At 37.7% G+C, this 19159-nt stretch overlaps 1 protein-coding gene across 3 annotated transcripts in view; it reads left to right on the top strand.

Annotated features, from left to right (window-relative positions):
* sgsm2 (small G protein signaling modulator 2) overlaps positions 1-19159 on the top strand; it is a 94704-nt gene that overhangs the window by 943 nt on the left and 74602 nt on the right. For all 3 annotated transcript variants that reach the window (XM_044118696.1, XM_044118695.1, XM_044118698.1), the window contains exon 2: positions 16745-16820. In XM_044118696.1, coding sequence (XP_043974631.1) covers positions 16745-16820 — 76 coding nt within the window. The remainder of the gene's footprint in view (positions 1-16744; positions 16821-19159) is intronic.

Raw genomic sequence — 19159 nt, 5'->3', positions numbered from 1 at the left:
TTTTGTTCTGACTTATTTAACATTTCAGAATGTTTCTAAAATATTTTAGGGAAATGTAAATAAAACCCTCACTTTTATTATACTGCATCTAAATAACATGGACTTACGACAGCAAAGAGATGAATGCCGACAATGCAAGTTTTCTTAAACAGAGGCAGATTTAAATTTTAATTCACTTGCAGCTGTCTAGTTTTTCAGACAAAATCTTCCTAAATTTATATTCTAACCATTTTCTTCAAGATTGTCCTAAATTTATCTTGCAGCTTTCTTCATGTTTGAAGAAAGATATGACATATACTGTCATTTTCTATGACAGTAGCCCTATATTATTACTTCTTGCAACAGACTAAAATGTGCCATCAAATAATGTGGGGTTGATCCAACATTACACTCAAATTCACCACAGTAAGTAGTAAGAAACCTGTAAGTGGTACTGCTGGATTGTGAGATAGTAATATAAAGCAGCAGTCCAAACGTGGGCTCAGAGCAGACCCACCACATCATCGTCCTGCAGACATTTGGTATCTAAAATACATTGATCAGCCAAATCAGATTAAAATGTTTCCAACAATTTTTCCTGTATGAAAAATAATAAGGACAATTCAAGCTGCGCAACGACCTCTTTAAAAAGTCCAGCCTGATATAGAGGAAATGTCCAGCACCCATACACAAATTGATCTGGTAAATACTGCAGGTTGTAAGCCACACCCCTTTGGTTCTGCGATCCCAGCTGCATGCCTAGAAAGCACACAGAGCCCTTCATGGATAAACTAGTATGACACGAAAGAACAAAGTGATACAAAACAGGCCGTGCAAGCTTACTGTGAAACTATAATTTAAAAAAGAGTTTCTGTTGTGCTGAGAAAATTACTCTACAGGGTAATCAACCTACGGCAACTTCTTCTACCTTGATTTACCCTCACCATTGGCTGCTTTGAAACTTCAATATTCTCATCCTCAAGCACCACTACATCACTCGGAGAACAACACTGGTGTAGAAGCTGTTTCTGAGTAATGACAACTTAATGCTTGCTGTTGTAAGTACTGGTAAGTGAAGGCACAGTTGTAGCTGGAGAAAAAGGGCCCATAGCGTGCTGCTTCTTTCAGCTTGAGATAAAGATAGAGATAAAGAGAGAGAGAGAGAGTGACTGACTTCCAAGTAATCTAATAGACCTGACCTGTATGAATATTTACAAACCCCCACACATGTGGAATTATGTTTCTTTGGAGAACTTTACATCAAGGTAGGGATTTAGAACTCATTGCATTAGTTCTGGTTGTGCAGCTCTATGTGAACTGCAGGAATAACTTGTATTCGTGCTTTAAGAGGTGCCCGTTGAGGGAGCGGTGAGAATGATTTATCTTTGGGAGCAAATAATTATGTGCGTCGATTACATCTCAAAACGCTGACCAGCGAGTGGCTCTGGCTCCCCTGTTTCACTGGAGATGTCTTCCCATATTATATAATTACACAGTAATATTTTTACATTTCTGACTACTTAACATCTTTTAATACAAGAACACGGTGGACATCCTCGATGCCCGGACTGCTGGGCTTAGCAAGTTTTCTGGGGGAAACTCTGTCAAGCTCATTTTAATTTATCGCGCGATTAATTGATTTATTTTTTATCATGACAGGCCAAGTGGGTTCACCAGGTGAGAAAGGATCTTAGAGTAGCAGACTCCTTCACCACAATTACTGGTGTCTTCCAAGTCTTTTCTGAATCTAACTTGAAGACTTTGTCTCTAGGTCGTAACTGTGGGAGAGGTGTGACTTGGTTTTAATTAAGTTTGTTTTACTTTCTTACAATGTTGGGAGTGTTGTCTGTGTCCATGTTACTCTTTTTTATCATGTGACAGTGGGCTTTGAGACAGAACATTGGCGACGATGAGTGTTGATACATATACATATACATATCAGGTTTGTATCTCATAAGTTTCATGAGAAGACCTTGACATTTCAAGGGAATATTATCGATGCTCTGATTATTTACTAATGGCACCAGTGGTTTGTGATCAGTTTCTAGCCTGAACTGATCCAGGCCACAAAGATAGTTATAACTTCTCAAGCCCACACACTAGTCAGACATTCATTTTCTATCTGTGCATAGCGTGTTTCAACATCTGAGAGGAGTCTGGAGCAGGAAACAATCTGCCTCCATTCCTCTCCATAAAGCTGGAGCAGCACTGTGCCCAGCCCATTACTGCTTGTGTCTACTGAAACTGCTGTGGGTTTGGTGATGTAGTAGAAGGCAAAGAATGGAGCTGTAGTCACCATATATTTTATTTTCTCAAAGGCTGACTGCTGCCAGACATTATTATCCCTTAACAGTTCAACGGTAGCTCTATTGTGGCCGTGGAGGGAACAAACCTCCTGGTAGTTCACCATTCCCAGGACTCTTTTAAGCTCCTGCACATTTTCAGGTGGTGATAGCAGCTTGAATAGCTTCCACCTTTTTTCTGGGTGTGGCCTGGGTCAGGCTGATGACATGTCCCAAGAAGCTCTCTGTCCAAAAGAGCATTTTCCTTGTTTAGTTTGATACCAGCCAGTTTGATGCGCTGCAGAATTAGATCTTACCTGGATGAATATTGTAGTTAAAATGTCCCCCACAATGAACGTTCATAATTTTATTTTCATCTGCAGACAAATGAAAATGCATGCATTTTTGAAAGGGAACACTTTATCCCAGATATAGTAGTCTAAAGATTTCAATATTAAGTAATTTCTATGGTCTCTTGTTCTATTCAGCCCCTTCTCCACCTCCACTCTTCTGGTTCTTCAGGCACCCCTCCTTCACTGACCTCCACCACCAGTGGCCCAGGGGATGACATTTCTAATCAGCATCGGGAATGCTCATCCGAGCTTATTGCAATTCACAGCTCAATGTCTTCAGCCGGGCCGAGCGCCAAAGAACTTTAATTAATGCATGTCAATAAACCCTTTTAATCGCTGTCTTTCTCCGTCTGAGTCTCTCCAGATTGAATTACCAGCACTTTACCTGCTGGGGTCTGAAGGCACAGTGCCTCACAAACTCCTACTGGTTTGCATCTGGAGAGAAATCTGAGCTAGTTCATCAGTCAGTTGGATCTGTCTGATTCAAGCCGATCAATTGAACTCTGCGAGTTTGTTATCCTGTGCGCTTCTAAAAGGATCTTTTTGTGTGCTTTCGCTCCCATGGAAACAGACAGATGTTATGTCTAGCGCGCTCCTGAACGCTGCTGTCCTTATGGGCGCGGAAGGGCAGGCACGTGCAGAGTGCAGTTTTTTTTTACATTAAAAAAACTGTATATTTTTATAATCGTCCTTGCAGTAGCGGGACAAAATCCGCCTCGCCCCTAAACACAGAAATGCTTCAGCTGCAGAGAAAACTTCTGACTTTAACTTAATCATTTTGCTAAAAGCCTGGTTCACTACAGGCAGCTTGAGTCGGTCCACCGCAAGTTGCAACACAGCTCAAAGCCCCGGTACCACCCGGTACCACCTGCTCACTGTTTGCTCTGCTTCTCCTTAACGTTTCTACCAGGCGGTTTAAAGCCGCTGCTGACGGGATCTGGGCTGGAGGTTCGCGGCTGTAGAAGTTATTGCAAAACCTCAAGTGTTAAAGGAAGATTCGGCCCAGAGCATTTGGGCCGAATCTCGGGGCCGAATTCACAAAATAAACATCAGAGAAAATATTGTAGCAATAAATAGAATCGCAGCAAAAAGCCAAACATGCCACAATGAAATGAATCAAAATGTCGCCAAAGCATTGGCGGACTGACAGGGGCCACCGGGGATTCCAGGTAGATTCCAGGTAGATTCCAGAGATGTGCATGCAGCTGCTCATGTAGAGCCAGTCCAAGGTAACATGGGGCCTTAGACAGAACCCCCCTCCCTCCGGAACCATCCTACTAAGAACCTCAGCATCACTAACATGTTTAAATATTAATAAGGTGAGAATCTGTGAGAGAGAGAGAGACCAGGTTTATTGGCCGAGTTTAATATCAATCACTGATTATTAGTTATTTGCTGTGATTTATTTGTGAACAAACCTAATTCAAAGACAAAGATTACACCATATTGTAGCCATGGTAACAGCAATCAAACTATCAAGATGATTCTTTAAACTTCTACAAAGTAAACGTCCTAATTAAATCCTAAATGTACTATTTATTTTTCTCAGCTGAATGCATTAAATAAAATTTAGTAACATTGTCATTCTCTATAAATGATGCTACATGTTTAGATCTATGGCCTGTCTTACAATTTCTAGGGGCCCCTGAGTGTCTGGAGGACCCTGAATGGCCCCTACCAGCAGCTACTGAGTTTTCTTTGCCTTGATATTCCAGTCTTATAATTCTAAGTCTCAGAGTTGCTAACATCAAACCCCTTTGAGCTTTTTTGGATCTATAAATCAGTCTGCAGTCAGGTTGTTCTAGAGGTTAAATAGATATTATTAGGGCTTAATTAGTAAAATGGCAGCAAATTAGCTTATTTCACAACTTTAACCAGAGGCCTTCTCTTCTCTGGTCTGTTTAACAGCTACAGTCTCAGATCAACTCAGCCCTCCAGTATTGTCAGCAGCAGAAACAGAAACTTTATACCTGTTGGGGAAAATATAGACTATATTTGCTTTGCATTTCCCCGGATGATGGCAATGATATAGTAGGATCCAATTAGATTCTTGATTAATATGGGTTGTTGCTATGTTGTTGTATTGAGTTTTTGTTCAATGTGCCCCTTTTTTAAATTTGAGCCCCTGCCCCTCCACAGGTCTCTGCACGGCCCTGCGGAAGGGTAATGTCTTCTAGCTCCATTTGTTTAAACCGCAGGATGCGTTAAGTGTAATTTTTAGCAGCGACTTAATTCTGTCAGGCACGTGCAGAGGGGAGCGGAGGGGGGCGCAGCCCACCTTCCTCCAGTGGCGCAGGGGGCTTGAGCCCCTACCCCTTTTATCCTTGATGACCCTATTGCCCTTTTTGTTTTTTTTTTTGTTTTTTATGTCAGAAGGCCTGCTTGTGCCCCTCAGCAATAATATTTAACTAAATATAATAATTTAGCAAAATAAACTAGTCTGGCTGCCCTCAGTCAAATAATGATTCTCGGTTTCTCTTCCATGTTGTTCAGACTCCGGGTCCATAGTGAGGAGGAGGAGCCGGATCTGTGCCCTCCAACTATCAAATTATGGGCAAGAATATTTTTTTTCCATACACTGGTTTGTGAATAAAAACGTAGGTCTGATTTTGACGTTAGAAAAACTGTTTCTATTTATATTTTCATAATTTTCCTGACAATATAGCGGGACAAAACCCGCTTCGCCACTAAACTCAGAAATGATTCGGCTGCAGAGAAAACTTCTGACTTTAACTCAATCATTCTGCTAAATGCCCGGTTCGTTACAGGCAGTCTGAGTCGGTCCCACTGACAGATATAAGGAATGTCTGTCTTTATATCAGAAATCCTGATATAAGACACGGTACCGACTGTCACCGCGATTTGCGACGCAGCTCAAAGCCCCGGTACCACCTGGTACCATCTGGTCTCTGTTTGCTTTGCAGCTCATTAAAGTTACTACCAGGCGGGTTAAAGCCGCTGCTGACTGGATCTGGGCTGGAGGTTCGTGGCTGTAGATAGAAGTTATTGCAGAACCTCAAGTGTTAAAGGAAGATTCGGCCCAGAGCATTTAGAGTTGACAAAAATAAATATCAACAAAACGACTGCAGCAATAATTAGAAGCGAAGCATAAACCCAAACATGCCATAATTAAATGAATCAAAATGTTCCCAAAGCATCAGCGGGCTGACACAGGGGCCACCAGGGTATTCCAGGCAGATTCCAGGTGATTCCAGAGATGCGCATTGCAGCGGCACTTCATGCAGGGCCGACCCAAGATATATGGGGCCTTAGAACACTCCACGCCCCCCTCGAAACCCTTCCTACCAAGACCCTCAGCATCACTAACATATTTAAATATTGATAAGGTGAAGTCTGTGAGAGGGAGACCAGGTTTATTGGTCGAGTTTAAAATCAATCACTGATTATTGGTTATTTGTGATGTATTTGTGAACAAACCCAATTCAAACATAAAGATTACTATATTACTATACTACATTGTCAGTGGTGTATCTAGGCCTGTTTTAGGGGTGCTTTAGGGGTGCATCCAAACCTTAAGAACCAGAAATCAGCGTCTCTTCATTTTTGTCAGCCTCAATCATCTCCTGAGGCTGACATGGTACAGAACATTTAGTTATGATTGATTAAGTTTCTTATTGTGATTTTAGCCGACTATTGCAGTTTGATTCTTTGCTTAGGTTGTTGAGTTTGGATGATATGTAATAAATAATAGCAATAGCCAAAATATGTGGTCATTTAAAGAACAAATCATACAAATAGATTAACAGTAAATGCATAAATATTTCCTATATTACATTACTTTCTATGTGTTTTATTCAAAAAATGTTGATCTTTCTTTTATGAATAATTGTCCAGTGGTCATTTAATGTATTATTTCACTAATATTTTATTAATGTGGTTGTGGTAAACCACATTAATAGTTTGGATAATCTGACTTCCTATCAATGAAGAAGCAAAAATACACCAAACCTGCAGTCCAGGGCCGGTTCTAGACAAGGGCCAAGAGGGGTTCTAAAGAAATTATACTAAATAAATGTCTTTTTAAAATATTCAGTGGTAGATATTTTTTATTTACAATTTTCTTTTTAAGGTATTATTAAAAATACATTAAAATGGCTTTTAATAAAAATTGATTTAATGAATTAAAAATGATATAACTGCTCTTTTAACTGCTGTATGGAGATAGGATCACACTTTCCATCTACTAAATCAGAGATCTGCAACCTGAATCTCTGGAGACACGAGTGGCTCTTTGTTCACGTTATTAAATGATGAAATATTGCTGTATTTTTGTTTAAGTCTTTTTTTAAGTGTCTCCATAAAAAGACAATCTGCACTGGTCCCTGTGGTAAATTTGGTCTGGAACCAGCCTCTAAATAAAACAGTAAAGACCATTATGTCTATATTTTTTTAACCAGCTATAAGGGGTCAGACTTGTATCATCAGTACCTTTATTCAGATGACAATTTGCAATTCAAAATATTATGCTTAGTGATTTTTTGCAATGGGAAAGGCAGTATTTAATTAATTTAGAATTATTTTTATATTTATAATGAAATTATGTACAGCATTGGCTTTATTTATTTGAAGAGTATTTTGTAGTTCTGTACAAAATATTTGGATAAATAATGGGTTAGTCTGATTCTGGTCCTTAGCCTTGTTAATTACTCTTATTGGTCTTTTTTGAAGTTTGATTAGTGACTGTTGTGTTGTTTTGTAATTAATTTCCCCCAAAAATCTCTGGAGTCACTTAAATAAGGTAAAACTAAAGAACAGCACAAAATGTTAGGCTGTTTCTTTGTGAACAGAAAGGTGTTTGGTACAGAAACTATGACAGGCCCACTTCATGAACTGTGAACTGAAATAATAAAACCCTGACTCATCATGTCTACTTTTCCATAGATGGAAATTCATTCTTGTTTAAAGAAAAAAGGCCAACAGACGCATAATGTTCAGATAAAAATAAGGGTAATGAAATTCTAAGTATGATTATCAAATAAAAATCATACTTAGATAATAAACTTGGATAATACTTGGATAATAAATTGGTTTTAGGTTTATTAATCCTATGCATTTGGTAAAATGTTCTTCAAATGACTGAAAATGCATAGTTTTATGTAGATTTTCTTTTAATTTTCACGCTAGAACTGTGTCACTCTATAGTTGCTTGTGTCTCATTAATGTTAGCAGATCTTGGCAGGTATGATGTGGTCTAGAGATTCTGTTTCTGGGAAAAATTTAAAGTTTCTCTGATTTTACTCTTTACAGGTATATGTTTGAGTAAAATGAACATTGTTCTTTTGTTTTGTGAATTACTGACAACATGTTTCTTAATTTTGTTTGTGAATGTATGTAAATAAGCAGTTAGATTTAGAAAACTGCACCAACAAATATCTTCTCATGGGTCTTAGCCCTGTTGGGGGCTAAGCACCCCTAAAAGTCAGATCCTAGAATCGCCCTGGCCATGGTAACACAACAATCAAACTATCATGATGATTCTTAAACTTTTACAAAGTAAATTTCCTAATTAAATCCTAATTGTATATATTTTTTTCTCAGCTGAATGCATATAAAATTTAATAACATTCCCATTCTCTATAAATGATGCTACAGGTTTAGATCTATGGTCTGTGTTACAATTAAACCTTTTCTAGGGGCCCCTGAATGTCTGGAGGCCCCTACCAGCAGCTACTGAGTTTTCTTTGCGTTGATATTACAGTCTTATAATTCTAGATCTCAGAGGTGCTAACATCAAACTATTATAAAGAGTTTTTTGATCTACAAAGAAGACTGCAGCCAAGTTGTTGTAGAGGTTAAATAGATATTATCAGGGCTTAATTAGTAAAATGGCAGCAAATTTTCTCATTTCATAACTTCAGCGACCTTCTCTGGTCTGTTTAACAGCTACAGTCACAGATCAACACAACTCCCCAGGACTATCAGCAGCAGAAACAGCAACTTAATACCTGTTATTCCATTTGCTTTGCATTGTCCCCACATGATGGCAATGATATAGTAGGATCCAATTAAATTCTTGATTACTGTGGGTTGTTGCTATGTTGTTGTACAGTGTTTTAAGATCTTGTTCAATGTGCCTGTTGTGGACAGGCGGAGTGTGGGATCACGTGGGGTTATTAGAAATTATAGATCACCTGTTGTGCACCTGGTGGGAAGTGAGTGGGTGATGGGGGAGGTTTTACTTTTTGCTGATCGCCGCCGCCGCGCCGCCACCTTAAGCTATTATGGTGTTTTTTGTCCTTGATCACTATTAAACTGTCGGATCCGGTTTTTTATGCCTTTTTTTTGGACACCTTTCTGTTTTGGATGTTGATAAAATAAAACCCCTTTTAACTGCATCCTGCATTGGCGTGTTGATCAGCTGGCGCGTCAACAAGATTTCCCTATTCAGCCGCTCAGCGACTTTATTTGATAGTCGCCTAAAGTGCCCTTTATTAACTTTGAGCCCCTGTTCCTCCAAAGGTCTCTGCACGGCTCTGGCGCATGTTAAGGTCTAATTAACTTTCTGCACCTTTATTTATTTCCTCAAGATAAACTTCTGACTCCTCTGTTTAGACTATAAATGGATTAGCTCAATATTGCATTTTCTTTGGTTTTCTCTGGTCTGTAATGGAGACTTGAAGTCCGCAGGTGTGGAATGAACTTCCCAAGCAGACGCTCCAAAGTGTCCTGTCCATAAATCTTCAACATGCTCTTAGCTCCCGGTCAGAAAGACACATTTTGACCAGTGTCCATGAGATGATATTTGGAAAGGACTTTTTTATTGATTGATTTCAGCTGCCTCTGTGATGAAATTTTTGCATAAAGTCTGTAATGTCTGCCCATGTGCACCAGTCAAGGGTGTTAATTTTAACCTGTTAAGTGATGGATTGGCTTCAATTTTCCCGTCGTTTAAAAAAATTGCTGGTAAAATACAGAAACCTTTCTCTTTATCTGTCTGTCTATCTAGTCTATCTATCACAACTGCATGGTACTCAGGGTTATTGCATACACCATCTAACTGTTTCGTCGTGTCACCAAATGTTCTGTTGAGCTCTGTGTTTTGCCTACACAAACATTTAGTGCAATTTAGTGCAATTTCTATGAGGTTTCAGATCAAAACATACAACTTCATTGATCCTATTAGGGAAAAAAACAGTTTTCTGTTTTGTTATGAATCTTACCACTCTGTCCAGCACCTTGACATGTGAATTTAACCAAATTGCCCTCCTATGATTTAAAAAAAATATATGTATCTAAGACACTACCTTTTTATATAATCAACTTTATTTAACCAAACTTTACATAATTTTTATACAAGGCATCCTTGAAAAGGTTGTTTTTCTCTTCCATTATGCATCAGGAATGTTGGACAAAAGTCCTTTATAGAAGAATAAAAACATTGAATTAATTTACTTCCTGTTATAAATGTAACAAATCCAAGAGCTTGTAATAGCTCTTGGATTTGCTTAATTATTTGCCTAATTATTTTATTACATCATGTTATAATTATAAAAATGTCTTATGCTTCCAATATAACTTCATGATTTTCTTATATAAATTGTAACTGCTGCCACGGCAACTGCATCTGGTTTATTATTATTTTTTTTGTTGTTGTTTGGTCTAAGGCGGTAGTAGTTATTTTATTTAATATAAATCTTTTAGTAATAAATGTGTGATAGGTTTTTTAAAATTTGTGTTGATGCTCATTGGTTTTGGTTAAGGGTGCATTCAAATCTGGGGGAACTTTTGTTTTGTTCCATGGACCATGTGTTGTCCAGGAAAAAAGATTGGCTGGCGCACTTAGAGCCACATGGGACTTTCTAGATGAAGAAGCTGATTGTAAGACATTCACGCTTTATTCTTCTGGAGTCAATGTGACTAATGAGGTACGGTTTTGTTTTATTTGTATCTTTTATCTATGTAAATACTCAATGTTTTTATGAACTAATTTAGGTTTCTGTTACATTTTTAGCTCTGACGGCATTTTTGGGACTTTAAAAAGACATGTTCACAATAAATGGCTGTTGAAAACAAGAACTGCGTTAAGCCTTGATTAAACTCGAGAGGAGTAACATAAAGTATTATACTTAGGCATTTATGAATAACTGTGCTATGTTTCTAATATTATGCTAACTATTTTTGCTATAAATGTTTTTGATGATGTAGGAAGAGTAGCCATTATCACAGCTATGGTGAATGGTGATCCAAATAAAGATTCTGAGATAAAACGTTTAGATCAGGAGTCACCAACATTTTTGAGACTGGGAGCTACTTCACTGGTACAGAGTAACACGAAGGGCTACTGGTTTAATACAGACATACATTTTCTTGGCTCAGCCTTTATAACAATAGCATATATAGGTATATATGTGATTACATGCTGCCTGATTATATTAATGTTAGGGACTACTGACAATAGTTATCAGTAATAATTTACCATGGTAGATATGGTTAATTGCAGCTGCAGCTGTACAGCTGGACGCACTGAGATTTTCCTTTAAATATAAAAAGAAAAGAAAAGTTCTTGTATTTTTTATTATACTTTACTATATTTTATTATCCTTTACTATTAACAAAATTGTGGAGAGAAGAAATATATCTTTTGTGCCAAAACATCTTGTATGTAGCACATCAGTGTGAGTCTGTGGGGGTCAGGGGTATGCCAAAGCCTAAATCTTATTGTTCAGTTTGCTTTTTCTGTGAGCTAAAAAAGATGAGTGGAGTTTGAACCTCTCGTTGTTCTAAGATCCCGCCTGAGCTTTTTACAGTGTGTGGTTCTGGAGGGTCCGCGGTTTATTAGTTTTTTTTGTGGTTTCGCGAACGTAAAAGCTGACGGTCACCTGTTGGCTGACACCAGCAGATGTCGAAAAAAATGTCCGATGCATAAAAATATCACTGCACTTGACCTGGAAGAGCACAACCACCTCTCCAACGCGCATCAGATGTGCGCTACGTACAAGATGTTTTGACATATAAGATCTTTTTTTTTTCTCCACAATTTTGTTAATTGTAAAGAGGATAAAAAAAATTTCAGAAATTATTCTTTTCTTTTTTTACTTCAAGGAAAATCTTAAGGTAGGCAGAGTGTGTGCAGCCATACAGCTGCAGGTGCTGTTGCCCTCCCATAGTATAGGTGTCTGCGCAGTTCTGAACTTTAACCATAGAAAAAAGTTTTATGCATAAAGCAATTGTTTTTAAAATTTTTTTATAATTCACTTTTTTTTAAAGAATTTTAAATATTAACAAATGTTATTACACTTCAATGTAAAAATATTAAATTCAATATTTTTTGGCAGTGCTCTCTAATGAAAATGGCTATTTTTAGAACTTGCTCTGCAAGCGACTGAAAAGATCCCCTCAGACGACTGGGCGCCCGCGGGCACCGTGTTGGTGACCCCTGGTTTAGATTTTATTTTATTTATTCAGATTCTCTGTTCTTCATATGAATTTACTAGAAGATCAGTCCTGGACAGACAGGCTGCTATTAATTTAGTTTTTTCCTTGTTAATAATCATTCTGCTTCTTGAATAATGGGCTTCCACTGGAAATGACAGTACAACTCGCTGTGGATTAATGGTATTTTTAGGTCATTGTTGATGTCCTTCCTTCTTGGCATTGTGTTAACAAACTTTTGTTTATTCCAGTGCAGCAAACTTCCAGAAATCCTGCTTTTACTCATGATGATTGGTTGTTCAAACATATTTAACACCAGGCCTTCTTTCCTCTGAACGGCAATGAATATGTAAATAAATAATAAAACTGTTGAAGTGAACTCAGTCTCTCACAGGCAGCTTCTGGATTGCTTTTTGTTCAATGCAGATGCCAAAGATCCACAAGAACTGGACGAACAGAAGCCTCCTTATTGGTGACCAATTTTAGTTTGATATGAAAATTATACACAAAAATTATACAGACTAAATTATATACATACACCTTTTCTGTCTCTTGGCAAGCTGCAAAGCAATCATAAAATGTTGCTGTGACTAAACTTTTGGCATGATTTAAATTGAATATTTTTTTACAATTCTTCTTTGCAGAATTGAGCGAGCTTGCTTAAATTGGTTGGTTTGCTGAGAAAAAAACTAGTTAAGCAATCAGTTAGTTTTTAAACTGCTAAAGCTAAAAGTTGTTATGTTTTTTTCTTTAATTTTCCCAACCCCAATCCCAATCACAATGTTTGTGATCCTTTTTTTTTTCTTCTAAAAACACCTAGTTGTTTAACTTCCTATAATCTAGTCGAGCTTCTTCTCTGTGTCAAGTTGGATTATAAAACTAATACACTATGAGATGTAGTCGTGCTATTCACTTTAATATGCAAAGGTAATGTTTTTTTTTTACTTTAAACATTTAGCCTTCCCACAGTCTTAAGAGTTGGGGTCATTTAGACCCAGCAATCTTTTCCCTCTGTGTGTGGTCTGGACGGGGTCACAGCTGTACAACCCAGAGGTTTCCAGTTTGGAAGATGATTTGTTTTTCTAGGGCAGCATCCTGTCAGTCTCTGGTGGTGTTAAAATTTTAAAGAAAGAGGAAGAAAAATAAATCTTAGCATATTTGAAGCCAGAGTAATCATCAGGATACTTCAAGTTTAAGAATTATTTAACTTTAAGCATGTAATTTTGGAATAGCTAATTTTGTGCTTAAAGTATTTTAATTCTAATTAAATTGTAGAAAATCACAATATGAAATGTACTAAGTGTGCTATCACATGCTTTTTTGGAACAACTACAAGTATACGTTATACATTTTAAGTATACAGCTTTTTATGTCATATAAGCGTGTTTTATTAGTATATTGTGCGTTTACCATTTTTGTGAACAAATCAGATTTAAAATATATTTAGAATGTCTTTAAAATATGTAAACATTACATATTTTATATATTACTACTGTGATCACAGTATGCTCTAATTAAACATTTGGTTTATTATAATTGCTAATGAAGTACAGTTTTTGGCTATATCAATGTCTTTTATTATTCTGCTTTGCCACTTTGCACATTACATGTTTCATACACACTACAGTAAAGCAAACAAATCATGCTACCAGGGCACAGAATGCCTATCTCCAGCTATGTTCCGGGCGAGAGGTGGGGTACACCCTGGACAGTCTGTCGCAGCTTATGAAAATTAGCACAATAAAACAATATGTACACTTTAGAGGACATGTGAAATATATTTCACCAAGGACAGAGTATTGTTTTAATTCAGTGTACTGGTATTCCAGTTTTACTCCAGAAAATCTGACATTTCTCCTTCCTGAGAACAGTGAGGATCAATGACAGAACATTTCCATTAACTGCACTTTACAGAAACCTACAAAAAGAATAAAACAATAGAGCAATTAAACAGAGAAAGTACCGCACTTGTATTTTAAAGAGTACAGAAAAGAGGCTAAGAAAAAAGTATGACTTACAATTTTAAGACGTTGTGGACTCATTATGTATTATCAGAAGTAGTGTGATGATGATTGGGACCGGATGACTGGATTGACAAAACATTTCTGGGTGACTTCTTTGCCTGTATATGTTAGAAGTAGAACAACAGTAAGCAATATCATAGTATGAGATGATGCTGGCATTAACTATAAAGTGTGGTTTAAGTATGGACATAAAGGAGACAAAGTACTCTAAAAACTACAGATCATACATCCATCTATTGATGATCTGAACATGCCAATTCTTGCAGCATGCTGAGGGGGGCCTGGTCCCCATACCTTTACTATGCATTTAAAATATTTTTTCTGCTGTAGTTGTACTTTTTTAGCAGCATAAATGTCTAAACAGTGACAAGTTCCGCCATTTTGGATGTCCCAAGTTGCCACACACGGCCGTAATGCCTTAATTCTCAAAATTTTGCACGCTTGCAACCTGCACTCTCAAACCCTTATGCGTACTTCAACTGAGTCCACACTTCATAGATTCCAAGTATTGGGACAGGTTTGGTGTGTGCGTGGAAGCCTTCAATTCAGCTTCATGACAACTCAGGCAGTTTAGCTTTCAGGTATATTTACTGTATGATGGCGTCATTTACTTTATTTGTCCTGGGTCTCTGACACTATAACACTACATGGATGCACCTTAATACTTAATCCTAGAAGTTCATCCAAGGAGTTTCAGGTTAAACGCAGATGTACATTTTGAATGTTGAATGAGCTTAAAACAGTTTTTCTATTGCCAACATTTATTAGAGGACAAGTTATTAGAACTGGTATGAAGGATGATGGCAGGCCTCAAGGTTTGGAGGCTTAATTCTGCAGATTGCATGTTGGAGGCAGGGGACACTGATGACCAACAGTTGTGAGATGGCCGTCTTGGTTCTTGTCGCTGGACTGTTAAATGTCATTATTTGAGTGCTGGGACTGAAGTGGAAGCTGAGGAGTTATGCTTAGCATAGAAGTAGAACAATTTAGATACAAGACGAAACCATAGGTAGATCACTTCCTTCATCTGACTATCCTACCTGATTAAAATGAAAGGCTATAGATGTATGCATTAATCCTTTTATTAGAATATCCTACCTATTTGAAATACAAAAGTGTTTGTAAGAATAAAACTGTAGCAGATAGGAGAAACAGGGTTTTATTGGAATTAAATAAACACAAATACAGATCACCGCAAGTTTTTTTTGTGCATTAGTACGTTGTGAGACTTTATAGTCAGAACACCAGCCCGGCTGGCCCTACTCCGAAGCAGGGACAGCCTCAGGAAAAGGCTGGTGGAAACACTCGCAAAGCAAGGCAAGTAGAGCCGAGCCCAGAGCATTAGAGCCAATGGAAATTCTTGACAGATTGATCAGTGATCAGCTGCTCAGGAGAATCTACAAATGTACCATACCTAAGTGTTTTATCCTTTGGTGATTACACTTTCAGCTTCACTTATTTTCTGTCACTTCTTTATTTTTGTTTTCCTTGTTTTTGCTAACAACACAAGAATTATGTTGGTTCATTTATTCTCATTGATTTGTTTCATTGGATTGTTATTTCTCTCTGTTTGTCTGTTGCACTAGGTTCAGGTTTAGTCAGACTACTTTTCTGCTCCCCTTCTCAGTTCTTAGCCATTTCCTCATTTGCCCCTACCTGCTTCTTTTCCTAGTCGGATCCACTCACCTGTCACTTGAGTGGTTTCTTCGATGTTTCCACCTTTTCTCAGTATATTTAAGCTTCTCAGTTCTCATTGTTCTCCACTAGTTGAAAATTATGTCTGCAGATTGTAAAATTAAAAAAACTATGTCTATGAGGAAATATCCAGTTGTGCAGTTTCTGTAACAGTGCACCACCACACCACAATTTAGATCTTCTTTCCAGAGTGGATACAATTCTGTTTTACAGAGTTTGACAACTTCTGAGAGACCATTGAACTTCAATCCAGTAGTTGCCACCATCAGGGTGTGCGAATGGGTAAATAACTGAATGTACTGAGAAGCGCTTTGGGGTCCCTTGGACTTGATAAAGTGCTGAACAAGTACAGGCCATATTCTGCATTTTATGAGGACACAGAATCCCTTGGCTTTCACCTTCAGGTGATTGCTAGTTACAAACATATTTGTAGATTCTCAGAGGTCATGCTGGTGCAGCATTCTGTGTAGCTTCTAACAACAAAAACAGAAGCTTGTTAAATACTGTGTCAAGCATCATACCTGTTATGGATATACATAGTCCAGATAGTTAGGATAGCTTTGGCTTCTTTAGATGGAGAATGAAGTCTTTTGAGATGGTTTCCTAACAAGAAAATGCTGACAGCACAGAAACACTAACACTGAGAAGGTTATTTAGATGTCTACTTTGGGTTTTTTAATTAAAATTGTCCTTTCAGATGTTAACTCATAAACTGCAATTATTGTAAATAATTAATTTACAACTGATATTGTAAATAACTAATGACAGTTTAACATGTCATGGATTCTAAGACCTTTCATCCTGTATCAAACTAATTTATTAGTGTCTTTAAACTACAAAGGGTGTGTAGTGTGAACTTTCAAGCATTTACTTCTTTCACCACTTTCTGCTTTGGTCACTTTTTGCCTGATGAAAACATATTCAGATTATCTTGACTCTGAAAATGGTTAATGTTTCTTATAGAAAGCAATACTTTGTACCTGTTCTGAGGTGACCAGCTCTGTTTTTCTTTGTGCAGGTGAAGCAGATAATGGAAGAGGCTGTAACTAAGAAATTTGTGCATGAAGACAGCAGCCACATCATCGCTCTGTGCAGTAAGTACACACCTGTATTTTACTGCCGTCTCTCTCTCTCTCTCTCTCTCTCTCTCTCTCACACACGCACACACACTTGTTGAACTCCTCTGCAGGTGAGTTGGCACTGCTTCTCTCCATCAAGGACGTGGCTTGACGTCATTGAGACTGTGCCATTGCATCAATGGAAACTTAGTAATGACAGAGGATCTAATGGAAACTGATGTCAGAGACAGACCGGGGTCAGTGTGTGTTTGTGTGTGAACCAGGTCCTTATATTCTTGTGGGGACCTATTTCTGTCTACAATCTGCTCCTTATGGGGGCGTTTTCTTGGATTAGGTTGGTTAGGTATGCAATGGTTAGGGTTAGGATAAAAGTAAGGGTAAGGTTTAGGCTGTAGAAATGAATGGAAGTCAAAGGAAAGTCCCCACAAAGATAGCCACGCAAACAAGTGTGCGTGTGCTCATGAGTGTGAGTGTGTTTGTAAGTAGGGACTCTCTCTTGACCAGATGGTGGAGCTTGCAGTAGCATGTGGATAACATGAATCAGGTGAACGTTGTACAGCAGAAGTGTATTGAGCTCAAGTTATCATTCTCCTGGAATGTCCAATGAATGCGTATATTTATACTTAATGGGCCCCATATGAATTACCTTGCATTAATTTTTTTGCAGAGTTACCTTGTTGTTCTACAGCCTGAGAATATAATGCAATCTACTCTGAATATATTTCAATTTGGAGCAAATAGCATACAGTATGCCTGTTGTTTTTCAGGAGTCTCTATTGAAAGACATATTTACAGTTGATGCATTGAATAGTTGATGGGTTCAACAGAGCACAAAGCCGGGGGTGCGCACCAATCACACGCTTGTGCCTGTGCACTTTGGCCCCCTTCAGAGATGCAGCAGAGATGCTTCAGTAAGGTAGAAGTCAAGTCTAAAAGCCACAGTGCTTGCTCTTCTTGTATAAACTCAATCTGGAATTTAACCTTTAGTCGTGCTTTTGGAGGTGCACGTTGATCATGCAGTGAGAATGACATATCTATCTGAACAAAGCATTATGTATATTTCAAAACAGATAGATTTTTTTTTCTGGCAATTAATAGAACCCAAGGGGTCTCTGCTGCTCTTCTCTGGGAATAACTTAAATCATTTTCAAGGGAGAAATAATCTCCTATGTTCATTATGAGAAAAAAATTAAGGAATGTGAAATTGCTTAAACTTAGACAGCAAATCTCACAGCTTGATAGTATGTATGCAACCTTTGGTTTCCTGTATATTTATAAAGAATACCTAGTATCGCAGTCTGAATTTGATAAACTCATGACCCACCATACTACAGAATACCAAACTCTGAGTGATCCTGTGTGGTGTCAAATTCTTTTTAAGGCAGGGCTTCAAGCATCTGAATGTTTTCTTTTTCTTTTTGGTTGTGTCAATTTCATGATGAGTAATGGATGTATTTAAAGAGTTACACATAGGTTTAATTTGGAAACAGTCCCTCAGGATGCCATCTCTGAGTAATGAGGTATGCATGTCACTGAGAGAGACTGGTTTCAGATCAGATCCAATTGCAGACAACAGCTGCAATGGGCAAATATTTCTCTACTGTATTTGCTCAGAGTTTTTTTTGTGATCAAATTTTCATTATCCTTTGCATTTTAGTACAGATACTCAAATGTACTTTACAGAAGCACTAAGTGGTGAATAAGTATATATATGGAAAGTAGAAAAAAACACAAATCACATAGAAAAGGGATAAAAATAACAAATAAATGAATTAAATAACAAAACAAAAAAAAAAAAAAAGAAAAAGAAAATTATTGCCCCCTGATAAAACCCCCTGGACTTTATGAACCCTGTCTGGTTACTATGAACCAACTTAGTCATATGGCCCTCTAGCTGCTGAGCTAGCAACTTTGCATATATTTTAAAATCTGCATTTAAAAGTGGTAAGAATGTTCTATAGGTAGAGCATTCTACCTCTTTCACTTGTTAACATCCCTGGAGAAAGAGCCCTCTCTGGAATATTTAATCACGTATAACAGTAACAGGCCGACCAGAGGCCATAAGGAGAGACAGAACACTCGTGTGGAATAACGTCTGATCCTGGTGATTTACCTTTACGCATGTCCTTGATGGCTGCCTCACACTCTTACAGTGTAATCTGACCATCCAGTGTTATGGAAATATCATCACTAAAACATGTGAGTTTAATATTGTACAAAAATTCATTGTAGGCATGTTTGCTAACGATGCTTTCTGATGTATAATTCTTGATAGAAGGAAGCAAAGGTAGAATTATAAGACAATGTACACATCTAATATCAGTTAAAACACATTCAAAATGATAGTTGTGGAT

The sequence above is a fragment of the Gambusia affinis genome, linkage group LG06 (assembly GCF_019740435.1).
Source record: "Gambusia affinis linkage group LG06, SWU_Gaff_1.0, whole genome shotgun sequence".
Lineage (NCBI taxonomy): Eukaryota > Metazoa > Chordata > Actinopteri > Cyprinodontiformes > Poeciliidae > Gambusia > Gambusia affinis.
This window is presented reverse-complemented; position numbering and strand designations above follow the sequence as displayed.